This window comes from Crinia signifera, chromosome 12 (assembly GCF_055691185.1).
Source record: "Crinia signifera chromosome 12, ASM5569118v1, whole genome shotgun sequence".
Taxonomy (NCBI): Eukaryota; Metazoa; Chordata; class Amphibia; order Anura; family Myobatrachidae; genus Crinia; species Crinia signifera.
The window spans coordinates 27988033-28011655 of NC_139228.1; the positions used below are offsets into that span (position 1 = coordinate 27988033).

The 23623-nt window shown below is 44.7% G+C and overlaps 1 protein-coding gene across 3 annotated transcripts in view; it reads left to right on the plus strand.

Moving 5' to 3' along the window:
- The first annotated feature begins 6077 nt into the window (after nucleotides 1–6077).
- CADM3 (cell adhesion molecule 3) overlaps nucleotides 6078–23623 on the plus strand; it is a 244558-nt gene continuing 227012 nt past the window's right edge. Inside the window, exon 1 of one of the 3 annotated variants that reach the window (XM_083167054.1) lies at nucleotides 6078–6616. In XM_083167054.1, coding sequence (XP_083023180.1) covers nucleotides 6547–6616 — 70 coding nt within the window. In that variant the 5' untranslated portion in view covers nucleotides 6078–6546. Of the gene's footprint in view, nucleotides 6617–7245; nucleotides 7363–23623 lie in introns of those variants that run through there. The other 2 variants (XM_083167055.1, XM_083167056.1) reach the window with 2 other exon arrangements.

The window sequence follows — 23623 nt, forward strand, 5'->3', positions numbered from 1 at the left end:
CCCTACTTTGTCCTCCTAGATGTTGGGACATGAGATTGCTGCTTTGTTGATCAGCCTTGCTGCTGCAACTGCACATGACAATGGGCCAGCGGCCTGGTTTCTCTGGCTAGCAGGCCATGGTGGCACAGGCAGGCACCACTGTGTAGCACTATACTTAGGAGCAGCAGCTGGCAGTATCATGTGTAAGAAGCTGTTGCAATGTCTTTTACTGTTGGGTCTCTTCATGAAATGGAAATGTGCATGACCCATGGGAGAAGATCCCAAAAATCTCTGGTCTCCTGGAAGTTCTGAGCAGTAGCACAAGTAGAAATGATTTCTTAGTGGTACTATAATTGCATGCCAAAAGTGGGCGTGGCCATGTGTCATGAGGGGGCGTTGTCAAATGATACTAGACCATAGGGGCATGGCCACATTATGCCACACACCATAATGAATCATACACATTATACTACACGTCGTAATGCCCATTTACACATTAATCCCCACATGGTAATGCCCATTACACATTATTGACCAGATTCACTGAGCTTTAAAAGTGATAAAATGGAGAGTGATAAACAGCCAACCAATCAGCTCCTACCTGCGATGTCACAGACTGTGTATGAAAAATGTCAGACAGGAACTGATTGGTTGGTTGTTTATCACTCTTCATTTAATCTCTTTTGAAGCTTAGTGCATCTAGCCCTATGCCCCACACCATAATGCCCACTTCACAATTATGCCCCACACTGTAATGTCCATTACTTATAATACGACATGCCATAATTCCCATTCCATATTATGTCACACACTGTAATGCCTATTACATATTATGTCACATAAGTGCCGCTTACCTACATGCTAGTTGCCAGGAGCTGCGTGCTCGATGCCAGGAGTTTTTTGCTTGTTGGCACAGGGGGTTTCATGCTTGTTGCCATGGGAGGATTACATGCTTATGGGGTGATTACTCGCTCATTGCCCAGGGGATGGGACGGGTTTACATGCTTGTTGCCCAAGGGGGGATTACATGCTCATTGCCCAGGGGGCTCCCTCGAACAATGCCAGCTCATGCCCCTCTCTCCACACAGCAGCACTGTCATGTGCAGGTCCCACAGACAGTGACTTGCGGGCCCTGATCCCAGGCTGTGCAGCACCGCAGGCTTCCTTCACCCCTCCGGTGGCTTTGGGCCATTTCAAGTATGTTTCCGATTCGTGAGCCAATCGGAGCTCGTGGCCAGACAGCCAATCACCATGGCTGCTTGTACGCAAGCTCTGATTGGCTCAGGAGCTGCGCCGTATTTGAAATGACCGAGAGCTGCCGGAGGGGTGAGGGAAGCCTGCGGCACTGTGGTCCACTCTTCTAGTCTCTCAGTGATAGCGGCGGAGGTGCCAGAGGGGTGGAGGAAGCCTGTGGCGCTGTTCTGCGCTCTCCTTCACCTCTCAGCAATAGTCGCCGGAGAAGTGGGAGAAGCGCAGCAGGGGATGCGGGGTGGTGCGGCGTACCGGCAACATATTTCTTAAAGGTACGCCGTACCACTCTGTACCCCCTGTGGATGCCGCGTAAGTTACCTTATGACTTCAGGGGGGTTTTGACACCTAATAAGGCTTTTTGGCTGTTTGTAGGGATTTAGATTCTCTAAGCTAAACATGCGGTAAAAACCCCGTTATCAAGGTTTTTACCGCATTTTGGGATGCACTAAGAAAAATCTGGCGATGCCCCATAGAAGCCTATGGGCTTCTAACGCGACCCCCTGCCGCCCCGCACGGACCCCCGCCGCCCCGCACGGCCCCTCAACCACCACCCCTCACCTGTGTCCGGGCAGCACAGAGCTGTGCTGCCCAGACCTGTGACCTCCTCCTCCCTGCACTGATCCTCTTCCGGGTGCAGGGAGGAGGAGAGCCAGCCCCCGCAGCAGCAGCCGGGTTAGGGAGTGAGGGGGGAGCCGATGGGACCCACTGACTGGACAGCTCATAACGCAAGAGCTGTCCTTTGCCATAATTATCGCATATGCGATAATTACAGTATGAATGCGGTAGCCGGCGGTAAGGGGGAGCGGAAGTTAGAGCATCCCCCCCTTAAGCTGTTGTACTATTTGTTTGGTTTGTCTTCAGAATACTTGATGTAGCCTTCTGCATGAGGTCATACACATAATATATGCAGCCTGCTTAGTACTTTATTATACCCTTTTGTCTGCCTGCTTCCTTTATGTGTTATGTTACACCCTTTGCGCGAGGTCGCGTACAGGTGGTGCCTGCTCAGCAAAACCCCTCTCATTATCTTCTAGTTTCTGCCACTTCTGGCAGAGCCTCCGCCTGAATCTGTGCGGCCTCAAGGGTAATGTGTGGGTCTTCCTTCCACCGGACATTGATACGGGGAACCTCTGACCTTTGACCTCTAACATTTTCTACTCAGCCAGTGTAAACCACACAGTATGTGTAGCTAACACCACAACTGTATACAGTATATTATACATACTGTATATATTGTACTATATTTTTAGTGAATACAGATCATGTGACCTTATACCCCAATAAAAATTGATCTAAATCACTGATTTGTTTCAGGGGCTTGGCAAACCTTTACTAACATTTACAAATGAATATAAAAAAATCACCTGTTAGTAAACGTGTTTATATCAGAGACTGAAACACAGTATTGATTTAGATTGATTTTAAGTAATTAGTATCTATAAACAAAATTCATAAAATCAACTTTTAATCATTACAACCCCCTAGTCTTATACACTTGTACACTTGCAGTATTAACTTTAGCAAACAATGTCTCGGGTTGGGTATGGGAGACCATTACTTAAGATGTCGGCAGTCACATAACCGACAGACGCATCCTGGTGCCTAGAATCCCAACACCTGGTGGGTAAGTGTAATAATATCTCCCAATCCTAGGCGTTACATCCAGCGGCCTAACCTTAACCCACCCCCTTTTAGCCTAACCTTAACCCTCCCCCTTGTAGTCAATCCCTAATACCCCCTCTTTCAGCCTGTCCCTAATCCTCCCTCATTGTAACCTATCTCTGACCCTTCCTCCTTGCAGCCTAACCCTTCCCCATGTATCATAAACTTAACCCTCCCCCTTGCAACCTAACTCTAACCCTTCCCCTTGCAGCCTAACCCTCCCCCCTGCAGCCTAACCCTCCCCCCTGCAGCCTAACCCTCCCCCCTGCAGTCTAACCCTCCCCCCTGCAGCCTAACCCTCTCTACTTGCAGCCTAACCCTATTCCATCCTCCTTACAGCCTAACCTTTCCCCTTGCAAGCTAACCTACTTGCAGCCGAAACCTAACCCTCCCCCTTGCAGCCTAACCTTAACCCTCCCTGCTTGCAGCCTAACTCTCACCCTCCCTCCTTGCAACCTAACCCTTACCCTTCCTCCTTGCAGCCGTACCCTTTTCCCCTTGCAGCCTAATTCTAACCCTCTCCCTTGCAGTCTAACCCTAACAGTTCCTCCTTGCAGCCTCCGGTCTTCTGAACGCATCCCAACGGTTGGAATGTCCGCTATATCCCAATGCCTCTCATGAAGAAATCTGGGGTAGATTTTCTTTAAATTGGGTTCTGAGGGTGCTAGACCCATGAAGGGGTTTCACAGAATGGGTTGGGTTGGTATGTATGCTCATACAGGTTATGGGGCTGTAACTCTTAATGTTAAGATACTGACAGGGACTAACCCGCCACACTACCTACCTGATGACCAAGATATATATTATATACAGTAGTGTTCATTCTTGCACCTGCCAATTTTGAAAATCCATGCAGTTCCTGTTCCCTGCCTGGGGTGTCGCTGTCTGCAGTGGTGTTTCTAGCACAGATCTGGTTTGCAAATCAGTGCTGATATAGAGACCACACTGTGCTAGAAGCAGTACAGCAGACAGCGACACCCCAGGCAGGGAATAGGAACTGCATGGGTTTTCAGAGATGGCGGGTGCTAGAATGAACACTATTATACACACGCAGTATTTAACTGTATATCTATCAATACAAACATATTGGGCCTGATTCAGACCTCTGCTCGCTGTGCTGATTGTGTTCAGAGCCCAGCGAGCAGGATAACCCATGTGCAGGGCTGCAAACAGATGTGTTATTGCTCGACAGATGAGAAATTGCTCGACGGTGGTTTACCATCAAATGATATCGCCACCACTGCGCTACCCGGGAGTCACATTTTGTAGTGACGCATGACATTGGTGCCCGCCCCGAGCAGACAGGGGGGTGCCTGCTGGTGTCCACCCAGCATTTCTATGGGTGCACCCACCGTGCCTCAGCGAAGGTCAGGGCCTGCACATGCGCATTATAGACTATAGGCATACGCAGACCCCCAACACTGGAAGAGGGGCCGAACAGGTGTGAATCGGCCCCATAGCACTAACATGCACACACTCCCATAGAGGACAGTATGGAGGATGCAGATAATGTAAAATTAGTGGATTACAATGGAAATACAGCAGCGAGGGGTCCATTTATTATTTATTGTGTTTCACACTTGATAAATAGAATTGCCTATAGCCGCTATTTGGGCAATAGGAAATTCATTTCTACCCAGGTGTATTAAAAATGACATCTCGGAGGAGGTGCCCCTATAGGAACCCGTCCCTGCGATGTGATGACATCAGCGGCCACGTCACTTTACTGATGGGGGGGTGGGTGGGTGTAGCATTACACTAGAGGGGCTGGGTGCAGAGGAGAGGATGGCCTTCGAGGTGGGAAGAGGATGCAGGTGGAACGGAGATAAAGTACTCACCACCCACAACGGTCATATTTAAAACACAGCCTGTAACAGTTAGGACGGAGCTGATTGGATGTATTATCTCTCTCTCTCTACTTTAGCTCTCTCCGAGGCTTAGTATATACTGTTCTCAACCTCAGTCCTTGAGTACCCCCAACAGTGCACATTGTCCAGGTCATCCGACAGGTGGACTTGTTACTCACTGACACATTTTAAAAGATCCACAGGCGGAGCTAATTATTTCACCTGTGATTCTGTGAGGAGACCTGGAAAACATGCGTTAGGGACCGGAGAACCGAGTTAGAGAACCGCTGCTGTAGATCACTATATCAATTCTGGCACTACCCGTGGTGGTAACTGTAGATGATGTCCTTCTGAGATGGAAGGCCTAGATCTTGATGGAAGCCTTCTATCAACCTGGTTCGGCCTTAGATGCCCTGTTTGGGAGTCTCTACAGATTACCTGGTCTTTATATTATTTATATATGCATAAGATTGTGTGACGTAATACATTTACTGTTACCACTCTATATTCCGGTGTCTATATATAGAGAGAGACACACATACATACATACATTGCAGGTGTGTAATATTGGCATGTGTAGAGTGATTGTTAGCTCCTATATGTGCAGACATGTTACAGTAACTCGGCATTTCTATAATAAGAATCCTGCTTCCCGTGGGATTAAAGTAATTTGTGTAACATGACTGTTAGAGGTTTCCTGCACCCTGCGGGAATCTTGCTCATTTGCATATATAACCTCAAGGCTAACAATGAATCCCTATGTTATTATCTCACGTATGTACGGGGGTGATTTATCAAACCTTGGAGAGAGATAAAGTACCAAGCAATCAGCTTCTGTCATTCATTTTTTTTCTAGTGTGTGTACATATATATATATATATATATATATATATATATATATATATATATATATATATATATATATATATCATACTGTGTATATGTTGTGTGTGTATATATATATATATATATATATATATATATATTACTGTATATAATATATGCTGCGTGTGTATTATATTCTAGAATAAAACCCTTGATACTGTAGTGTGGTATACCTAAATTCACTTTTATTTATATATTTATACATACATACATACATACATACATACATACATACATACATACAGAGTATGCGTGTGTGCGCACGCACCCTCAGCCCCACCAGGAATACACACATGTATATAGTGTGATGCCCGCACAGCTGTTACCAGCACTGAATTACATCTGATCCACTTTTCACCCAGCGAGAGAGAGCAATCCCCCCCCTTTACATTCGCTCCCCCCCCCACTCCTCTTCCCTCCCTCCACATCTCAAGGGGATCAGAGCAGAACGCACCACAATTCCCCATACGAGAGGGAGAGAGGGAGGCAGATTGGAGGCGCTGAGCACCGTAGCTGTGGGCAGCTGCACACTCTGACAGAATCCCAGGCATTTGCAGAGTCTGCATCCTTCCCATCCTCTCCCCTGCTCACCCACCTCTCATGGTCCATTCCTGGTACCCTATTTAATTCCCTTTACTGCTGCATCATATCTTGCCTGGCTAGTTCAGCTGTTATCCTAATAGGAGAGAATCCCCTCTCTCCCCCTCCAATTCTCTTCCCTGGTTGGAATTATTGCAGTTCCTTTTTTGATTTGATTTTTTTTATTTTTGAATGCAGTCTGTATCCTCTCTCGGGAGAATCTGGCCGACCCCCCCATCCTAATCTGTTCCCCCTGGCGCACGAGAAGAAAACAAACCGAGACACTTTGTCATTAAAGAGAGCGGCGGATCGTACCGGGAAGGTGTTTTGTTGTTTGCCTGTCATGTATCTTGCAGCCCTTCTGCTCCTGAACCTCTTCTGTTTCACTGGGGCGAACGTGTCTGACCATGACCGTAAGTACCCCCAAATCTTTCCCATCATTAATGTGGAGTTTGAAAATGATGCGCTGGGACACTGTGGTCCTATCACCACTGTGATATTTGTGCATGTACATAGAGATATGCAATTTATTGATATCTATCTATCTATCTATCTATCTATCTATCTATCGTATCTATAATATATTATCAAATATATATATATATATATATATATATTTATATATATTTATTGTGTGGCAGAGCAGTCAGAGTTTACATTTCGAATTGTGACGCCTTTGCATTTTTTAGACTTGAAATGAGACAGGGTCTCCTGCCAGCCCCTCTTCCTTGCTTGCTGTACTAGGGTTACCTGTTCACTATAGTCCCAGCTTACTGGTCAGTCACTGCAGGAAGCAGTAGTTTCTACACAGAGCCACAGAATTAATATCGGACCCAGCTCCCATTATATGTATATACTGTAGTGTGCTGCTGTCTTGTGCAGGGTTTGGAAGATATGTTTTGCCTTGGATTCCTAGGGTGAAGGAGGGGGCTGGAGGTAGCACAGAAGACCTCTTAATGTATGCAAACACACCCTCTTCTGGTATATAGAACAAATTGCCACCTACACTCCACAGTCTTTTCCTCGTAGAGATTCATAAACACTTTGCACATTTACAGAATAGCTGGTTATTATTATAAACCAGTTCTGCCAATCAAACACGAAAGGGCTATTCCTCTCCCTGTAGGAGCAGATACTGTATACAGCTGTAGCAGTACTGGTAGGGATTTCGATCCGTCATGCCAGCAGTTGTTTTGTCCAAGGAGCTAGCAATCTTGGGAGTAAAAGAGTCTGTTGGTTAACCCTTGAAGCTACTGTAGTGCTGTGTGTTTTTTTGAGGGAGATTTGGGAAATACCCTCAAATCTGCATTTGATTTAAATCTAATATGGGGGCAGATGTATTAAGCCTTAACAAGAGATAAATGCAAGGGTGATAAGGAGAGATAAACGTCCAGCCAATCAGCTCCTTACTGACTTTTTTCAAACACAGCCCGTAACATCGCAGTTAGCAGGTGATTGGCTGGACGTTTATCTCTCCTTATCACCCTTGCATTTATCTCTTGTTAAGGCTAAATACATCTGCCCCATTGGCTGCAGAATTTAACCATTGCAGAGCCAGATAGGGTAAATGTGTAAAAAAAAATATATATATTTGTATTAACTTTATGCTTTGAAACCACAAAAACAAATTCCGTTTGGAATATGTCATTCCTGGGATTTACAGGCACACAACTTTGCAGTAGACGCAGACATTAGAAAATATTTGAAATGCTCTATATGGGACGCATGCCAGGATAATTAGCAGCAAGATTAACAGAAAGTCTTTTGTAATGTTCATTTTTGTGCGTGCTAAAAATGTTGTGTTACTAATTCCTTGTGTGGGGTTGCGGGAGTTTCTTCATTTTTGTTTGCTCATAGTTGCAGATTTTTTTTTTTTGTCGAGATACACAAATAGTTTGTTTACAAAATAACGGGAGCTTCCTGTAACCTTGGTCATTACAAAAAGTGTGTGAAATAGTGTTAGCAATAAGAAAAATAATCATTTTTTTTTAACCATTTCACTGCTTGATTGCGAAGCACAGTCCGTCCTGCTGCTGTAGATAATGCCTGTTTAAGTCATCATATTAAGTTGAAATGGTTTGTAAGAAATGTTCCTTTCCAAACAGGGACGTTTCTCTAGATAAACTGATATTTAGAATGTATTTAATTGCATGTTTATATGATGGTGGCATCAAGGCTGCAAGCTTAGGGCAATAGCGCTATGAATAAGTGGCAAATAAATGACATTGTATATCTCCATGTACTTCTAATACCTATTACACAACCCATTGCATTGGGAGGGGCCATCATTCGGGTACCAGAAGTGGGGATTATTGGATGCAATTGATAACTAACTGTATTGACCAAGCCTGTCTTACAAGATATGGCTGGCGCTTTCTTTATTTTTGATTTTTTTTTGTATTTTTTGACTGATATACAGTATATTACCATTTGCCAATTAGTCGCAAATGCCGGTGGCTGACTGCACAAGAAATGGTTCTTAATTGCAATTTATAGATTATGATCACAGATCACCGATCTTGTGGAAATTGCAACTCAAGTTTGGTCTTGCTCTATCAATGATTCAGGATTGTGTGGCGACATAAGACATCTGTTTTATGATCTTTCCCAAAGGCTGCAAGTGTTTATGTTCCTTCTATTAATTCTGGAGTCTGATATAGTCACAAGATCCTGTTGCTGGTGGGTTCTAATGGAACTGTCTTGTCATTAGATGGTGGGATTTGCAAATCATCAGTGTGGTATTGTCATTGTGGTGATAGAGTGTGACAGGGGAAGGAGCTACATGTCAGGTGGATCCCATTGGGAAATATATAGTCACAACATCCTGCACAACGCACATGAAACACATTGTCACTGGGTCCTAATGGATGTGTGATGCGATATAGATTATACGATATTACACGTATGCGATGGAAACTCATTTGGAATGCGGGTATTGAATTTTGTGGACTACGTATTACCAATTTTATCGTCTGTGTATTTCTTGAGGATTTTATAGCCAAGAATCCAAGAATACAGAGTATATCGCAGAGAGTGCTATTAACCTCTGTGCTGCCAAATGTACTAGCCGGTCACCCATCCCAGAACTGTACGTCTTGGCGGTGGCTGGGTGAGCACCCCATATGGTACGCCTGTCTAGTTCTCACTGAACCCTAAACGAGATTTCTCCCATACACTGGGAATCAAGGCGCTGCCAGATTTACTGTGAATGTGGAATTTGGTCTCAAACCTGTCCCCACGCAGGACCTACCGCACCTGTCAGCCTTGTAATGAGCTCAGAGTTGTCTGCCTTCGCTGATACAGTGATAGAATGTAAGCAAAATACTAATTTAAGTGTTCCAGTATACTCCAGCAAGTGCAGGTGTGCACCCCGTTCCTGGGAATGGCCCGTGCGGTGGGTTTCTATAGATGATCGTTTATTGATAAGGCGTCACAAGGGTTCCGCAGCGCCTAACAATACATAAATGAGCAAAAAAACAAGAAAACAGTGACTTACAGTACAAGACAAGTTTGGACAAGTACACAGTGAACAAAGATAGTCGCATCAGGGGACAGGATCCTGAAGTAATTATTAGGGTGGCAGTGACCGTTGAAAAAGTAGTATGGAGTAACAAATTGTCTAAGTGGTAAATTTAACAAAGTTTTTAAAATTGCGAAGTGGGGATGTTTCTCATATCAACCAATCAGATACTAGCAATGATTTCTCTACTGCATCCTGGAAAATTGATGGACAGAATGTGATTGGTTGCTAAGGGCAACATTTATTTTGCTCTTTATCCCCATGGCGACCATACCTTGAACACTAAAACCAAACTGACTTGGCTACAAAAATGGATGATAATGGGCCAAGTCCTTAATTAAATATACTGTAGATATAGGAGAAAGGAGGCAGCTAGTTCAATAAATAATTAATCCCTTCTTAGTAAGCTTTAATTACTACGGGCCAACAACCTAATAAATGCCCGTTCCCTAAATGACACGAGATATCCCCAATTAATACCATTATAATGGGTTTATAGCTATCTGATTGGAACACCACCACATCGATCAAATCCCTCAGGGGTTACTAACCTATGGGGGTTTCCAAATATTTGATTTGACTGAAATTGTCGCCAACCCATGGAGGACGCAGAATTAGCACATAACAAGCGGCCTGCCCCAAGCACATGGCAGACTGTGTAATACAGCGCGTTAGATGTACGTAGGTCCAATGATCACGTTATGCCAGAGACAGATTCTGTCTCTGAATGAGCCCACAGACCCACAGACACACACACACCGCCGACTTGGTTGGACAATTTGCCACCACTATCATGTGCAGCAGCTCCAAACTGTCATCTTTTTTGCATGGATTGTCCGCAGGACAGGCTGTGTGAAAGGAGGGCTTCCGGGCAACTGGAAACCCCCCTGCATCATTCTATGCCCCTTCTTCCAAAGGAGTAACCATCAAATATTTTCTGGGATAGCTTATAGCTTCCTATGACCTATAAATCACAATATAATAATCAACCCAATGCCAAGCTGATGCAAGCTTGGGGGCCACACCTAACAGTTAACCATCTCCACCCTACACAATAAAAAATCCTAAGCCCTTCACTTATTGAATGTAACAAGTCCCCATACTCCCTACTTAAAAACACACTTTCCTTTCTTTTAAACTCCTCAACGCTGGTTGACTCCTAGGCCAAGTCATGCCCTACTTCCACCAACCCCCATGGCTCATAGTAGGCAGGTATATGGATCTCTTGAGGAGTAATTGAGAAAAACCCTTTCTACCCATTCATCTTCCTCTGGAGCCTCCACATTCCTGATGGTATACATATGGACGACCATCTGTCAGGATACCTGCGTTCAGAATACCAACACCGCCATCCTGATAGAGGAAATCCCAACAGGGGTCAGGTATTTATATGTACCCCCCTGCCACCCCCTAACTTCCCGCAGCCTATCCCATCCCAGCTAGTACCTAACCCCTGCGCTAAACATAACAGCCCCCTCCCCGCAGCCCAACCCTAATCTTTCCTTCTCTGCTACCTAACCCCAAGTACCCCTCTAGTGGGTAAATCTAACCTTTCTTTCCCCGTCTTTACACTAGCAAGATCCACATACTTACCGATCAGGATACCATCTGTCGGTATTCCGGCATTGGGGTCCTGAGCTATTTGGAGTTCCGGTGCCAGGGTTGTGAGGGCAGTCGGAATGCGGGCATCGGTATGTTGAACGCCCGCAACCTGACTGCTTGGATGTTAACCGTATCCCCTCCTGGTATTGTCAGTTACTGTAGCTGCTTAAACAGATATGTTGTTGTTTGTTACTTATTGGGTAGTTGACATGCGTCAGATTATTTTGTAGCATTGTCCAAGAGTCTTTATCAAGTTGCATTGTCGGTTTGATCATTTTAAAAATTGATGGCGTATAATGATGCTTTTAAAGACCCAAAAGGTTAGGCCTTAGCAAAAGCCTTTCTGTGTTTCATGTTGCATAATGCCGCCATCCGTCAGTAAACGATCTTGTTTCTTATGTCAGAAAATGAATCGCAGCGTTTAACCGTAATGCACGTAACCCGTTTTAGCAATCCTGTCTACTCTTTTCTTTACATTACATTAGTTTTCCGATTGTCCAGCGGTTGATGGGAATTATTACCTAAAGCTCTTTCCCGCGTCTGGTCTCTGAAAGTGGCTTTTAGTCGCTGACTTGACCCTTATCCGATTCTTAGGGCCGCAGTTTCCTATTCAAAGGGTCAATTAGGGTAATGAGTGTACAGATAAATATGCCGAATTTATACACACCATAGCGCAGACAAATTCCGTTATCGGAGGAATTTTATTGCCGCTGCTCCCGCATCAGTGTGATTTATACAGTCGGTAAGCATGTCGTTAAAATTTACACATGTAATAAGCTCCATCCATCTCTAGGATGCAGTAATTAGCTGAAGTCCCCGAACTGGAGACACTCAGAATTCGAATCGTCACCAATGAACGTTAACGCTGACGAGCGCATTAAAGGTCGTATAGAGGGAGATTTCTTATAAGTGCAAAATACAGAAAAACAAAATAAGGAGCGACTGCTTAAGTGCGTTACAAACCAATACACTAATTTTACGCAGGTCAACGGATTAATGCAGCAAAAATCGTTTCTCTTCCATTTTGCAGCGGATACGACCTTTGCAGAAGTCTTGTGGCTTTTAATGGGTGTTTGATGTTGGTGTTTTCAGTAAATCCGACTGCTTCAGCTCTATTTTAATATTTGTATTAATTATTCAGGGAGACACTGCAGATGTACAATGAGATGTTTGTCCTGACCTGGAACCTCTGCATTGTGTTCCAGGGATGGAGACTGCTCATCAGAACTCTAAAACGATTTTCTAAACCGCTGGGGTTCGGTGACCTTTGGCTCTTGGGTTGCTGCTGAACTACAAGTCTCAGCATGCTGTAGCTCGCCAGATATCAGAGGCTAGAAGAGCAATGCCTGTGATTGTTGAGAATCTTAGATGGATCAGGCAGGTTCTGTGTTGTAAGCTGAGATCACCGATCCCCAGCAGGAACTTGCTACGTGTGTAGATCCATCGTGTAATCTAACGTGACATCCTACATTGTTTACCTAATTCCCACAGACAAGGGATGGGGAACCGTTGGGCCCTCCAGCTGTTGTTGAACTACACATCCCAGCATGCCATGCAACATGGCATGCTGGTATTTTGCTATTTGCCCATGCCAAAACTGTTGCATGGCATGCTGGGATGTGTAGTTCAACAACAGCTGGAGGACCAAAGAGTCCCCATCCCTGCCGTAGACAATATGACCCACCCCCTACAGCAGCTATATATACAACCTTTCTTTATACAGGGCCAACATTTTCATTAGCGTTGTATATTTCAGCATATTAGCACCAGGAGCTAACAATCTAATTTCCGTGCTACAGGCACGCAAATGCCAACCTTCTGTTCTGTCTACGAACTGTGTGTAGCACAGAGAATATTCCCAAGTGACCGTAGCAAGTACATACAAATTCTACCCAAAATAGCATCCTGGCCAAGGTAGAACTTACGCCCCTGGCATGACGACTGTACTGTAACATACAAGTTTATAAACCCTAGGTAGCTACGCAGTAGGCATGCAGCATGCATAGCCATGGAAATGGATTTATGAGTGAAATGCGGATATTATCTGTAACATAGGGTGCAATACAGGAGCGCAATCTCATTGGCTAATGAGTTCTTTTACATCTGTTAGATTTCCCTAGAACCAAACGGCAACGCATATTTTTATACAATAGCCTCAAACGTTATCATAAAGCAACATCAAATTGTATCGCCGGTGCCCCCCAGGAAGGACTGCAGGTGACTCGTTTAAGGGGATCACCCATTTGATTGATATTTTTTTTGTCTTTATACCAAGGCGTATCGCAGAACATGTGGAAATAATACAATGCAATAAAACACAAGGTAAGCGCTGGGAGCAACTTCAGGCACAGAGACATTAAACAAACAGTTCTATGTGAGGCTAATGCTAATCAGGCGAGCAGTCCCTAAAGCGTCCGCCATGAGTGATGACTAATTATTTCTCTACTCTTCGATAGAGTTCTCCGGATTCATCATCGGGGTCGTCCTGTCTCTTATCAGCTATTACTGTCAGAGGAGATTTGTAAAATGTAGCAGGCATGGCTCTGGGGAAGCACTGTATGTGGCACCTGCCTGGACGCTGTCTTAGTGATTCCTAAACATACTGTATGCAGAATGAGTTTCTAATACTATATCATAAGGAAATGGGAAGAGCGGAGATGACCTTGGCAGAGGTCAGAAGGTCAGGGTTAGTAGTGGTGGGTTTCTGTGGGACTCTGTGACACAAACTTTTCAAATTCTGATGGGTGGGAATGAATGCACAGGCTTATTGCAGCTGCCGCTGTGAATATAGTTCTGGCCCGGTGAGAGGTGACTTGTAAATCATAGGAGTGTCACTGTGCATCAATATAGCAGCTGTAGGCACCTTCGTGCTCCCCGCATAGAGGGGACAGTTATAGTTTTATACCCAGAGATGTATTTAAATTGGGCAGGCTTTGGGCCTTTTCCAACCCGATTCGATGCGCGTCCCCGCTGGTTGTTTGGTTGTTTTTCAGACCCTACCTAAAATGATCCCTTTAACTGGGTACGGATCGGAATCGGATCGTACGCAGTCATGATCTGCATCGTTCTGGTGTGTAGCTAGCAATACAGTTACTGTATTCACAAAGTATTTCTAATCTCAGCTGGACTGGGCTTCTTGTGTATTGGTGTATCGGTTGTAAAACCCCATCTATGTTCTACACACACAGAGGTAACCCCCCTCCCCCTCTGTGTGTTGAACATAGATGGGGATTCACAACAGATTCATAACCAGCTCTAATTGCCGAAGTCCAGTAATGCACTGGGATTACTGTTATGGTGCTCTATAATCAATACCAACACACAGCAAGCCCAGCCCTCACCTCCGGTACTGTGATCCCAAGCCATGGTAACTTCACAAGGTCATGTGACGTCACAGATGTCCCCGACACTCCTGGAAAGTGACCATATATATTGTCAATAGTTCTCTAAAGCACCAGCAAATCAGCTCTTAGCTGCCATGTCACAGGCTGGGTTTGAAAAATGACAGTTTGGAGCTGGTTGCTGTTAAATGTCCACCCTAGACACCGGTTTTCCTGGGTGTCACAGCGACAGGCCTGTGTGCTCTTCTTGGTAACCGTGAGCAGAGCACAGCAGATGTAAAAATAGCGTCCGTGCCTTTGCCCATGGGAAGGGAAGTGACGACGTGCTGTGTGTCAGGGTGACACTGTGCTATTTCAGGATATTTCCAGGCATACAATGCAGACTGATCGAATCTTCCACTCAGAGATCAGATACATGAATTGAAAGGCACCAGCATCTGGGAGATATACAGTGTACGAATGTTTATATGATGCCTTTCACGTGTACACAGTACATATCCCTGATTACAGAAATAATTAGAACTATCAGCCTCCCCCCCTCCTCATCCATGTGCTATAAGTATACACCCCCCGTTACTTGTATAAAATGGCCTGTGATTGGTGGGATCATTGGCTTCTCCTGAACATTATGTAAACTTTATCCAATAAACCTATTGAAAGAAACCAGTACCTAATTAAGAGTAGAGGATGTTCCTCGTGATACCTACACCCATTTTTTGAATCAACTGACTGCATCATTAGAAAGTCCCATAAGCTGGAGCTGTCTGCTGGAGGCGGCCATCTTGTGAGTTGAACTAAGATGCACTTTGTGCTCCATGCTTTATAGAATAATCTGTTTGAAAAAGAGGGGGGACGGACACAGGAAGAACAAGATAGGTTTTTGGGGCACACTTGTATAAATGTTGTGATGAATGGGATAATGGTCAGGAGAGCCGGGTCAGTTTTCTGTGACATACACACTGTATTGCTGCCCTGTCTGGTAATGGCAGACAGGAAGTCTTATTTACTAGCCAATGGATGGCCCTTACAATGGGACCCCATCCTTAGCCCCACGGCATTGACCAGGGCATTATGGCCCACGCATATGTATTTGTGGGTCCACCTCTTAATTTTAACCATTGCATGCTCTCCTGCCCTCATTCTCCAGGCCAACCCAGAAAACCTGGCTGTTATCCTCTGAAATCAATATAACTAGCCTACAGCACTACAATCGTCAAGCGGTCCTTTTGCAAATGACAAATCTTCTCGACCGCACTCAAAACTAATGATGGTAAGACAAGTCTAATCAAATCCTGATCAATAGATTGTCCCCTGTTCACACCGGTCCATGGGCTGCCAGGCAAATTCAATCCATTTCCAAGCAAGAGGTTGTGCACCTCTGAAGGGCTGACATAGAAGTCGGTGCAAAGCTTTACAGCCAGACCATTACCCACCCATGATAAAATCCCTGATCAATAAGGACCATTGTCGTAGTTTTATAATCATGTGCTGCATGCATGAATTCCATTCATTGCAGATGATCCTTACTTTCACCTCTAGTACTTAGCTACATTTATAATATATGTTATTTTTGTTATTCCATCATACTTGAAGCAATCTGCTGTACTAATGGCTCTGATTTGTAGTAAGGTGCAATTTAAAATTGTAACAGACGTACAAGAGGAACAATTATTTTTTGCTATATATATATATATTTATATATAGCGATAATATATATTATACTGTACAGTAATGAAAGGCTAACGCTTCACCTTTATGGGGGGAATTTAATGGTTTTGCGCAGCAGCGGCCACTAGAATAGAAGTGGTGCTGCTTTTGGCCACACCCCCACATGTTATGTATGACGGGCTGGTAATTCGCATATTCTATTGACCTTTTAAGGATTAACAATCCCTATTGTAATGTGCAACGGAATATTCTAGCGCTATATAAATACATAAAATAATAATGCATGTATGCGATCATGCCAATTGCATTAGAGTCTGTGGTTTTTGGATGGTCAGGCTTCAAGCAGAATCTCCATACACCTATATCAGGATTTGGCGCGTAATACGGACAAAATAAATCTTAAAGCATAATACACTTTTATTTGCTGGACAACTTGCAGAACAGAACAGCCTCTCCCAGTTATCATGTGTCATTGTTGCTGTTGCTATCTATTAGCTGGTGTGCGTGCCAAAAGAATACTCTGTATTTCTGTATTGTTCTGAAAACGTAATTGCCACTTACATAGGGGAGGGGCGGCTATTAATGCGGGGAGGGAAAGGAAACGTGTAAGCAGTTTGTTCCCTATGTGGATCTCACAGATACAGAACAGTTGTGATGTGCTATTTGTTGCCATGTCGGATCGCGGTGCCTTCATCCACTTTGGCGGTTTCATCAGTAAAAGGCACCTTACAAGATCTGATCTATGGACATGTAATTATAACATATACAATAATGTCCTTCCTCATTAAGAAGATGAACAGCTCTGCACTACATTACCAAGGCTTCCGTCTTTATGCAAGATTTATGAAAAATGCCTGTGTAGTCCAAGCGCATGAATTAATTATAAGTATCTTACATTAGATGGGATTGTTCTTTACTATGAGAAATGGCGCTGATTGTTTTCCTTCATGTAAGCATATTCACCTTACTGCTCATACAGGCATTCCCGGACCCTTGCTGCTCATACAGTATACCCGGTCCCTTACTGATCATACAGGTATACCCAGTCCCTTACTGATCATACAGGTATACCCGATCCCTTACTGATCATACAGGTATACCCGGACCCTTGCTGCTCATACAGTATACCCAGTCCCTTACTGATCATACAGGTATACCCAGTCCCTGACTGATCATACAGGTATACCCGGTCCCTTACTGATCATACCGGTATACCCGGTCCCTTACTGATTATAGAGTATACTCGGTCCCTTATTGCTCATACAGGCATTCCTGGTCTCTTACTGATCATACAGGTATACCCGGTCCCTTACTGCTCCTACAGGTATACCGGGTCCCTTACTGATCATACAGTATACCCGGTCCTTTACTGATCATACAGTATACCCGGTCCCTTATTGATAATACAGTATACCCGGTCCCTTACTTATAATACAGTATACCCGGTCCCTTACTGATCATACAGGTATACTTGGTCCCTTACTGATCATACAGTATACCCGGTCCCTTACTGATCATACAGTATACTCGGTCCCTTCCTGCTCATACAGGTATACCCAAACTGCTCATACAGGTATAGCCGGTCCCTTACTGCTCAGACACGTATACCCGGTCCCTTACTGCTCACACAGGTACAGATGTAGCCCCTGCCATCCTTGGCCCGGGCTCGCCAGACCCTCCCCACTGGCGAGCGCCGGCGGACAGGGGCTACACTGAACTGGGACGCGCGTGCGTCTCACACGCACGTACTTGTCTCTCGGCGGGGAAGCTGCGTGTCTCCGGTTCAGGGAGATGGGCAGGGTTAGGGGGGCGCTTGGGGCGGTGAGGGGTACCTGCGGCAACGTCGGGGGAGGCGGCGGGGACCGGAGGCAGGGATATGCAAAGATGGCATAAGCTCCATCTGTATACCTGGTCCTTTACTGATCATACAGGTATACCTGGTCCCTTACTGATCTTACAGGTATACCTGGTCCCTTACTGATCTTACAGGTATACCTGGTCCCTTACTGCTCATACAGATATACCCGGTCCCTTAATGATCATGCAGGCATACCATACTTGGTCCCTTACTGATCATACAGGAATACCAGGTCCCTTACTGATCATGCAGGTATACCCGGTCCCTTACTGATCATGCAGGTATACCCAGTCCAGTCTCAAAATGCTCATACAGGAATACCCGGTCCCTTACTGCTCATGCAGGTATACCCAGTCCCTTACTGATAGTGCAAGTATACCCAGTCTCAAAATGCTCATACAGGAATACCCGGTCCCTTACTGCTCATGCAGGTATACCCAGTCCCTTACTGATAGTGCAAGTATACCCAGTCTCAAAATGCTCATACAGGAATACCCGGTCCCTTACTGCTCATGCAGGTATACTAGGTCCCTTACTGATCATGCAAGTATACCCTGTCTCTAACTTCTCAAACAGGAATACCCGGTCCCTTACTGATCATACAGGAATACCCGGTCCCTTACTGCTCCTGCAGGTATACCCACTCCCTTGGGCTCCCTGTTATATAGCTAGGAAACTGTAGCAGATTCTGCTGGCACCAACATATTCACAAGCTGCATATTGTGTGCTCAGATACACCCTGCTCTGCCAGCATAGCCTTGGCACGTGCAGGCTCACACTGTCTTCATACTGTATGCCCAGATATAGACAGTACCCTTGGCTTAGACTCATACACTGCGCCCATATGCTCAGATATACTGTACAGCATTCTGCTAGCACAGCATATGCACGGATATACATTTCCAATATGTGTGTATATTATATACAATAACATCTCTGAAGATTTTACATTTGCAGTGTGTCTTTGTTGTGGTTATGTACAGACCCCGGTGGGGGGCAGTCGAGCTTTCAGGGGACGTGTGTGTGGCGTAATGCTGTTTGTATACCACTGATGATGGTATTTTCAACATTTCATTTCTGTGGGTGGAATATATCCTGTAATACAAGTCATGGAATTTATTATCCAAAATGGCTGCTGCCGCCCTGCATTATCCCTACTGTATAGGTTTGCCTTTTTATTTCAGTTGTTTTATCGACTTGCCCTCATTCTAAATCCTCTGTACCGTCTGCTATGTTTTTGATGTCTATGAAAAAGAGTGCTCTAGAAACAAAATAATTAGGTACTTATGTAGTATCTGGGCTGCCGATTTTTTGATTGTATGCCTTAAGTTAAGGCATACAATCAGATGCGATGCGATGCGATATCGCATCGCATCGCATACGATGCGATGCGATGCGATGACCCGATTTTTCCATAGGATTCAATGTTAAAATGGACTGAGTCCATTTTAACATGAAATTCAATGGGAAAAAGGGGTCCTTTTCATACCCCTACTATCCAAGTGGGCATGGAGTTGGATATAAACCTGTGGCGAGCGTAGCGAGCCACCGAGCCCGAAGCGTGGCGAGCGAAGCGAGCCCCGCGAGGGGACGGTATTCTGTGTCCCCTCGCGGGGCTCGCTACGCTCGCCACGCTTCGGGCTCGGTGGCTCGCTACGCTCGCCACAGGTTTATATCCAACTCCATGCCCACTTGGATAGTAGGGGTATGAAAAGGACCCCTTTTTCCCATTGAATTCCATGTTAAAATGGACTCAGTCCATTTTAACATTGAATCCTATGGAAAAATCGGGTCCATCGCATCGCATCGCATCGCATCGCATGCGATTTGGTCGGGTGCGATGCGATGCGATGGACCCGATTTCAAAATCGGCAGCCCAGTTACTACATAAGTACCAATAATTATTATTAAATAATATTCTATTTCAAATACAGTAACCTGAACCTCTAAACATACCCTAATAGCCTAACCCCCTCACTAACCGTAATACCCTAACACTAATACCTTAGTCTTAAAGGGCAGGCTTCATCTGTTTCTGAGTTGGGCGGTTCTTAGCCCGGTCTTAACATAAAGTGGGCGTAAGCGGCGGGAACTGGGTGGCGACAATGTGATCACACATAACTAAAGTGTACTTTGCTGCCTAAAAGGTAAATCAAGCTCGCGCCTACATGGTGAGGCCTGGATGAAGCACAGTTCATCCTTAAGCTGGGTACACATATGACGATGTGTGTGATGTGTATCAAGCGATATCATCGGCGGGTAGGCAGCATCAGAAAGTGCGTACATGCTTGACTAATGCCGGGTGTGACAAGGGCAGGGAGAGGAGGGAGCGGGGGCCTTTCTCGCTAGTGGTATCCTCTGAATGTACAGATGATGTAGGATGTTAACAACATAGGCCCTTATTCTGGTTCACTCAAAAAGGCAAATTCCTTCTCAAATGGACAAAACCATGTGCACTGCAGGGGGGGTAGTTGTAAAATGTGCAGAGAGATTTAGATTTGGGTGAGTTGTTTTGTTTCTGCGCAGGGAAAATACCAACTGCTTTATTACACTGCAATATCGATCTCACTTTGAAGTAAAACCCCACCCAAATCTAACTCTCTCTGCACATGTTACATCTGCTCCACCTGCAGTGCACATGGTTTTGCCCATTTAAGAAGCAATTTGCCTTTACGAGTGAACCAGAATAAGGGCCATAGTGTGTACACACTGTCACTAGACAATGTGCAAGACGATATATCATTAACCATCGTCGTTATCATGCATATGGTCTAGTCTGGTTATATCATATGGTATTTTTAATACTAATCATTAGAAATAAAATGTTATAAAAGCTACGATATAAAGGTACGATTGGCAGTTTGCATACAGAATAACAGAAGTTATTCTGCGTAGTTATTGCGTACAAAAACAATAGGGACTTTAGAGCAAAAATTTCCAGGGGATGTTTTTCAGAGCCTGAAAATGGGACTACAATGTCGCACTTCTCTTTATTGACATTTTCATTACCGCTATTAAACAAATCTAATGTCTTTGTAATGAGAACTGGAGCAGTTGTTTATACGGAAAACATTTAGGCGCTCTATACATCATTTAACGAGCTTCCAAACTGTTATAGAGTCTGCGGCCAAATCACTAGATACCAATTAAGAGTACAAGTCCAGGGCCAGATTCAGAGATTCGCGCAAGCCGAGAGTTTCTGCAAATCTCCGAGGTTTGAAGATGTGCGCAGGTCCTGTTCATCTCTGTCTTCTGTGCCGCCTAACCCGCAGCATGATTGACAAGCGGCCCTTTATAGGTGATGAAGGGGCGGGCCAGCATTCCAGAAAAGGGGGTGCGTCTATTTTGTGTTCTGTGTGTGCTGAAGACAGCAGCTGCATCCTGGATAAACTCCGCCCATCCTCCGTAATCCAGGTCTACTCTGGAGGCGGATGTTTATGCAGATCATCTGATGCTTAATTGCTGCCGTTAAAATCATCGTCGTCCCAGATTTGCAAAGCAAACCCTTGTTAAAGTTTACAAACGGCGAAATGAAACAAGCCCAGAGTACATAACGTATCTGAGGAATGCCAATAAAACCAGTCTTGAGAATGGCTGAATTGTTGAGTGTGGCCCACACAATGCATACTTACAGAATGCCCGTGGATTTGACACAATATAATGGAAGCATAATTCTAACTCAAAGCACAAAGTGCTGAGGTTACAGACATGTGTCGGCATAGCCGGTATTTTCTCTTAACTATTATAGTGCGTGATGATGCTTTAGGTGCCGATGGACGTGTGAAGTGACGAGAAGGGGATAACACGCTATATTACACATTGACACTTGCGAACCAGGACAATATCAATTCCTGCACCATCCACTCCACAAAGCTTGCAGCTATTAGCAATCTCTTAAAAGGTCAATGCTTAACTGCCAGAGGTGGCGAATGCTTCGTATTATGTATCCCATAGCAACCGGTGAGGCGTGGCACACTGCAGCTGAAAGGATCAATTCCCGATGCATGACATTAACCTCCTGGTCATTGCCATTATATAGTATGCAGACAGATAGGAAAACTGCGCAGTGACGGGTTTCCTAAGTGCTAGTCTGAAAGCTAATGGCGTGACCTTTAAACTTCGGCTAAACCACAACATTCATTTTTCCTTAAATTTTTCTCATGTTTTTGTAATTGATTCATCAGATGAGGCGGATTTTGTTGACTGGAATTATTTGAGGAAGTGCACTGAATTTACTAAGCAGCACTTTTTCAAGTGCTTTTTTGGAGCTTTTGGATTTTGAATATTAAAGGGGCGATCACGTCTAATAGAGCATTTGCCTTGTTTTGTAATAAATGATATCACCTCTTTAAGTCCAGCATTCAAAACCGCATACTACTATACTGTATGTGCCGCATATTAAATTTAGCCCTGTATCTTAGTTATTAATGAAAAAAACATGGCTGTCCTGATAATAGGTCAATAGATCGACTTTGACAAAAGGTCGACGCAAGCACCTGACAATGATCAACACATGAAAGGTCAACATTTTTTCTTTTTTTCATGCTTTATGATTCACGTGGAATAGAATTGGGAACGATAAAGTAGAAAGCCTACACACTACACTAATTGGGGGTCAATATCGACAGGTATCAACATTGACACCGAAAATGTGAAAACCGCATGTCGACCTTTTCTGCTGTCGACCTTTTGCCAATGTTGACATTTTCCATGTCGACCTATTTACTGTTGACATTATGAGACACATTCAAAAACATAATGGAAATAATGTAAAGTTACACACATGCTCAGGCAAAATGAACGGGTAGCTATTCTACCTTGTGGGGGTCCACGACCCCCATAGAGGAAGAATGGAACCTGTGGCGAGCGTTGCGAGCCTCTGAGCCCGCAGCGAGCGCCCCCCTGTCGGAGCACCAGCAGCTAGGATTCCGATGTCAGGATACTGCCCGATGGGATCCCGATTGTCGTACCGCCATAATATACCTAAATGAACAGTATGTCCAATAACAGGGTGTGCATACCTACCAGCTCTCTGAGGGCCGGGATCGGACTCCTGCACTCGCTCCTGGTTTTCAGAAAGGGGACATGGCTTCACGGGAATGCCCGCAATCATGAGGCCACGCCCCCAGCCCCTCTACCTCCCTGCTTAGACGCTGTGCGCATGTGTACAGCATCTATTCCCCACAGCGTGACAGAGGATCTCCCAACTGCCCCCCCACCACAGATCACTGCCACCAAGGGTGGAAGGAGAGACAGTTCCAAAAAAACAGGACTGTCCCTGCGAAAATTGGGGTTGTTAGAGGTTGACTTGGGTTTTTCACAGTTTTTTATGCTACTGTAGATTGTTTGCCCTGGAGTGCAAGCAATATCTTTCGTTAACAATATTGCATATTGTGTACCCAGCTTTAGCCTTGGAGAGAGATAAAGTATC